The sequence below is a fragment of the Gambusia affinis genome, linkage group LG20, assembly GCF_019740435.1.
Source record: "Gambusia affinis linkage group LG20, SWU_Gaff_1.0, whole genome shotgun sequence".
Lineage (NCBI taxonomy): Eukaryota > Metazoa > Chordata > Actinopteri > Cyprinodontiformes > Poeciliidae > Gambusia > Gambusia affinis.
In genome coordinates this window covers 10,461,133-10,467,162 of record NC_057887.1, presented here as the reverse complement: position 1 = coordinate 10,467,162, position 6,030 = coordinate 10,461,133, and the positions used below count along the sequence as shown (strand labels likewise).

Sequence of the window (6,030 nt, the reverse complement as noted above, 5' to 3'; positions counted from 1 at the left end):
GTATGTCTGCACAGGAGCGGGATATGTGCGTGAGAGGGCAGTGGTTATATCCGGATCAATTAGTCAGGGCAAAAGCTTCTGAAAAAAAAAAAAAAAAAGAGAAAATACAAATCAATGTCAGCATGTGTGTCAGCAGGTACTGCCAAGCTTCCTCCCAAGTCCTCATCACCTGCCTCCGGCCACTTTGTAGGGGGATTTTTATTTTTCTTTTCCTGATCACGGATTAAACAAGTTGAGCAACAACTCCACTTTACCTTTTTTTTTTCATGTTGTCCCTCCCTTTACCTCCCTCCCTCTCACTCTCTTTTTGCACTCTATCCTTTCTCTTCCACATTACCAGGGGGTGGCGTGTGATTGACAGATGGGAACGAATAATAATTTTTTTCGTTACCTAAGGCCATCTCCTGTGATTGGCTTGCCAGCTGACATCTCCAAACCTCATCCTACAATCCACCCCCCACCCCCACCCTCCACCTCCCACCCCACACCCTCCAACACCACCTACATCTCCAACCCCACCCGCCCTCCACTTTAATATTGGGCCTGTGGATGAGGCATCCTGAGGGAGAAAAAAGTCGGGAGAGAGAGGAAAAGATATCTACCTTAGGGAAGAACCTCAGAGAGAGGGAGGGAAGGAGAGGACGGGTAGGAGTGTGTGCATGAGTGTAAGAGACACTTATTCTCTTAACTACTTGGAGACAGACACACTTTCCTGGCCCGACTCAAAGAACGAGAGGGGGAAAAACAGGAGGAAGATTTTTTTTTCTTTTTTTTTGTCAAATATTTTAATTTCCCCTTCATTCAACAATTAAGCTGCTCCAGAAGCTCTTCATCCTGGAAACTCTTCTTCACTGCCTATTGCAAGTTCTGTGTATTGATCCACTTACACACACTTGACAAGGCTTACCTCATGGATTTGTATCTGATTGGATATTTGCTGTGTGTGTGGTTGTCCAGCTCACGGGTGCTCGGGGGCTATCCCATCTGGTGGTGAGTAAAACATAAAAATTCACAGTTTTAAGGCATCAGACTGTCAGTCTATTGGGTCAAATGATCATTTTCTGAGGGTGCAACTTTCAGTCGACTGCGTGGAAAAATGTTCTCCGGCCCAGTCCAAAGAATCTTAACCTCAAATACTAGTGCAACGGAAAAGGTTTGCCGTGCTTTTTCCCCTCCACACTCTGGTTCATTTATCATTATAGAGCGTGTTGTTATAAAAAGGATTAATTTTACTTCTGGGAACATCTAAATTACTCTAAATTATATTTTGCCTTTCAACTCACGTAAATAAATCTGTGAGGGTTCACCAGCTCACCAAGGAGGCAACACATGATGCCAATTGTTTGTTTTTGTTTTAAATAAATGCTTTTAAGGGAAAGTCAGACTTCTTTTTTCCCTGAACTATTAATAGTTTTCTCATACAACCGTAGGCACTGTTTAAGGTTTTGCTTTGATTATCTGTGGTGAGTCACCACTTAACATTTAAGATCCCCTGAAATATTCTTTTTCAGTTAATACAGATATTTAGAGAAGAAACTGTGCGTAAGCTCAAAAAGTTATCTATGTTTTTAATTTTACTTTTGTTATCGAAGCATGTTTTTCATCCCAATCGCATTTTAGAATTAACCACAATTTATTTTTATTTCCATTATTTGCTAAACCAGCTAAATACTGAAGTTTGTTAAGAACTGACATATATATATATATTAAATGATAGATTAAAAACAAAAACAAATCTCTGACCTTTTAACCTCCTATCTGGCCTTTTGTAACATAAACAAGCCCGTGTATGACAGAGCTCTGTGTCTTTTGGCCCACCGCACAGAACTTGTCGGAGCTACTGCGCTCCAGTAGCTCCACCAGCATGCGGTCCCACTGTGGTGGCGTCCAAACCGCGAGCATCTTCTTCTGGTTTCGTTTACAGCGCAGACAGCTGCCAAGCACACAGGCCACAGGGCTGAAGCGTTAATGGGAGAGAGAACTTCACGCCCACGCCTGGCTTCAGCGACAGTCACAAGACAACAGTGACAAAGAGCTCGGGATCCTCTCCATGTGAATCACCTGCAGCTGTTCTCTTCAAGGAGCTTACATGACACTGGTGTACTGTTTGAGCCCAAACAATGCAGACTTACCTTTGATTTGGGTACCAAATTTTGACGTGTAGGAGTGTGTGTGTGTGTGTGTGTGTGTGGTGGTGGTGTGGGGGGGGGTCAGGAGTAAGGAGGGAGATGGGGTGTAAAGATGAAAGAAGATGATGGGGGGCTGTAGCTTCAGGTGACTGGAGTCTAGGTGTCAAACGGGGCTGTCAGTGGCGTCGCCCTGCAGGACTCTGAAAGGAGACAAAATGAGGTGGCGGTGTGTCAAGCAGGAGGGTGCAGAGTTTCAGAGAGGGCCCAAGCCGCGTCTTCTCAGCTTCTTCCTCAGGGGGTTATTAGGGGTGTGCAGGGAGAGGCAGGGGTGTGGGGGAGTGGTAGCGATGACTTGGCCATAAATCCTGAAGCTGAGGCGGGACGAGTTGGAGAGTTCTGACTGCTACATGCCTGGCTGCCTTCCTTTTTACAAGACGCACCGTAAAAAACAAAACAGCATAAGTAACTCCAGGGATGTGCATTTACGCACAGAGATAAAGTGTCATAGAAAGAGGAAAATAAGCATGAAGTGTAAATCTGCCGGTTTTAGAAGTGAGGAAAACTTCATAAATGCAGCCCATGTTAGATAGATAGATGTTGTCAAAAGTGTGAATTCCACTTTTCTTTTTTTTTTCAATCATTGATTTTATGAGATCGACCAACACAACTTAGCGCATAATAGTGAGCAGAGGGAAATGGATTCATGTTTTTATGAACTTTTTACAAATAAAAACATAGAATGTATGCAGTGCATTTGTACCCAGTCACCCTGAGTAAATACTTTGCACCTCCACTTTGCCCTGTAATTACAGTTTCAATATGTTTTTTCAAATTTCTTTCACATGTAGAAGTTGAAATTTCTCCCTCACATCTGCTTAACTTTTCTCACTTTGTCACGTTACAGCCACAAACTTCAATGGGGAATTTTTTTTCCCCAGTAGGTTAGCACTAAGTTTTATAAATTTCTGCCACTTTTAAAAGTTTTTACATTTAAAATCTAAATGCGGCATGCTTATAGCTTCGCATATATTGAAAGTTTCGCTCATTGAAAAGTACCTAAAGCTCTGTCAGGTTGTAGAGTGAGTATCTGTGAACATCAATTTTCAAGTCTCGCCACATATTTTTGATGGTATTTGCATCTGGACTTTGACTGGGCGATTCAAACACACAGGCTTTGATCTCCACCACTGCATTTTAGCTCTGGCTGCACGTTTAGGGTCATTGTCCTGCCGAGGTCGTTTGTACTCTCGACCAAATAATCTTCTTGGACCGTCGCAGTGGCAGCGCTGTGTTCCTTGGTCTTTATGATGCTGTTTGTTACCAGTGTTCTCTGTGGCTTTCACAGAACATCTGGATTTGTGCTGAGATTAAATTACACACCGATGAGGTCTATTTAAAAAGGTGGTTTGATTTATTATTATTATGGTTATTATTGTAAATTATGTGCTCTTTTTCTTTCACTCTGTGTTTCCATATTAAATCTAAATACAATTTACTGAATTTTGTGACAGAAGAGGAGCAGCTTTTTTAAGACTCTGTATGTGAATCCACAACAAGTAAAACCTTCGACCTGACTCACATCCTGCAGAGATTCTTCAGTAGAAATTGCGCAACAAACCATAAAACACTATTAAACACAGATATTGTTAAAGGTCAAAAACGTGATAACGTGTTAAGCTGGTGTGCTTTACTTTAAGTCGCTCTGTCAGTGGGTTTGTCTTTCCTGCAATAACGGTGACGGATGAAAAAGAATGATGACAGTCACTTTCAACAAAGAATTAACTCGGCTGAATTTTCTCCAATAATATCCGTCAAACATCAGCGGCGGTTTAACTCACGTCGCGAAGCAGGATGTTCAAATCCGATAACTGCTTTTTTGCTTCATTGCCTTCACTTCTGCCGGTGAATCTTTGGCAGAAGGTAGGCACATTGCACGGATTCAGCTCATGATGCTGCTTCCAGTAAAACCTTTTAACCCTTTTGAGTTCAATTTAAAAGTAACAAAAATAAAATAGATACAAAATAGGAAAAGTTGAAAAATAAAAGAGAAAAAGAGAAACTTTCTTAAAGGCAAAATCAGATTTTCTGATTATAACTGGATCATCTCAGCTTTAATCAAACCCCTTCAAAATACCTTGAAAAACGGGTTCCTTCCTTAGTATAGCAGCATTTGCTCAAACACTCACTAAATGTAAAGGTTTCACTTTATTACATTAATCTATCAAACAAACATTTCCAGATCAGCAACCGTAGCTCAAACAGGACTCTGGAGTCCATCTCTGGGTTTCAGGAATGTCATTATCTGACTGTGACAATCATCCCCTTCCCCTCCAAGCCTTCATTCCCAACTCCCAAAAACTGAGAGGTCACCTACCTATGGTGAGAAAATCCTCTGTTTGCCGGCTTTTCTGGAACAACCAAGGATGTCCACGTATTACTCTGAAAACTCCTCCGCTGGGTGGGAAAAACTATTCTGGAACATCCAAAGGAATGCTATTCTTTAGAAACTAAACTCGAAGCTATTTTTTTCATTTCCCCAGGGACAGTGAAAGCATATTACATTGCTTATAGACACAAATGGCTGTGTAACATTAAAATAGAACAACTCTTCACTCAGAAGTGAAAATATCCACTGTTGTAATCCGATGTGTTCTATTTCCCAAATCTGGGGATTATCAATCTGTAAACAAATGACCACTAGAAACAAAAACCAGAACAAGCCCTGAATTTTATACTTTACCTACTGGACTTTGAGGCTGGGATTGATGAGAAGCCTACAACTTTCCAAGCCATAACTTCAGTTTAAGATTTATTTCTATCGATTTTTGTTTGTAGCCTTCTCAATACAAACAGAATGCAGTTTACGTCATTCTGAAGGGCAGCAGACTACACAGTCCAGATCTTTGGTCAAAAATCAACAGTTCAAAATAATGAAAGTAGGTCTTTGCTTTGTTCAATGCAAAACTGATGTAACAAAAAATTTATCAGTTGTTTGATTGTAAGTACAACATAGAAAAGGAAAAAAACTAATATTATTTGTTTGAGGAAACAATGTTAACACATTCAAAAGTATTAATACTTAGTTAATTTGTCACTTTGGAATATGGGTTAGTATGAAATGTTTCCAGTGTGATAAATTTGAGTGAAAATATGAAATTCCCACATCATCATAGTAGATTCCGCATCAAAAGTGTATAAAATGATTACATTTCTTTTAAAACAAAAATACCATTCATCCATCTGTTATCTTCCTTCTACTCCAGCAGTCTGAGCAGAAGAGCCCAGACTTTCCTCTCCCCAGCCACTTGGGCCAGCTCATTCAGGGGAATCCCAGTGCGCTCCCAGGCCAGCTGAGAAACATAGTGGCCCCCCAGTGTCTCCTGGGTCTTCCTCTGGGTCTCCTCCTGGCTCTGAACACCTCACCAGGGAGGCAACCAGGAGGCATCCTAACTACATGCCCGAGCCACATCAGCTGGCTCTTTTTAATGTGGAGGAGCAGCGGCTCTATTCCGAGCTCCTCCCAAATGTGACAAACTTCTCATTATATCTCTATGGGAAAACCCAGACACCCTGTAGAGGAAACTCATTTTCACCACTTCTATCTGCAATCTTGCTCTTTTGGTCACTACCCAGAGCTTGTGGCCATAGATGAGAGTAGCAATGTAGATCAGCTGGTAATCTTCAGCTTTTCCTTTTGGCTCACCGTCACAATCACTCTAATTACAAATATCACATTACTGCAGCGCCAAGCTGTGAAGTGATAGGATGGTAACCATAGTGGTTTTGAAATCAAATGTATTTAAAACTTTAGGATAAATTTAGAGTAGTAAAAAGTCCATGTCTGTTTAGGAACCACAACATTGTCAAACGCCTTCTTAGCATTACTCAGATTTTTCTTTGT

General features: G+C 41.1%; 1 protein-coding gene across 1 annotated transcript in view; it reads left to right on the top strand.

The window, feature by feature from the left end:
- The first annotated feature begins 641 nt into the window (after window positions 1–641).
- The window catches only part of wnt3 (wingless-type MMTV integration site family, member 3), a 28,342-nt gene continuing 22,953 nt past the window's right edge, over window positions 642–6,030 (top strand). Inside the window, exon 1 of the mRNA XM_044101888.1 lies at window positions 642–990. Coding sequence (XP_043957823.1) covers window positions 911–990 — 80 coding nt within the window. The 5' untranslated portion in view covers window positions 642–910. The remainder of the gene's footprint in view (window positions 991–6,030) is intronic.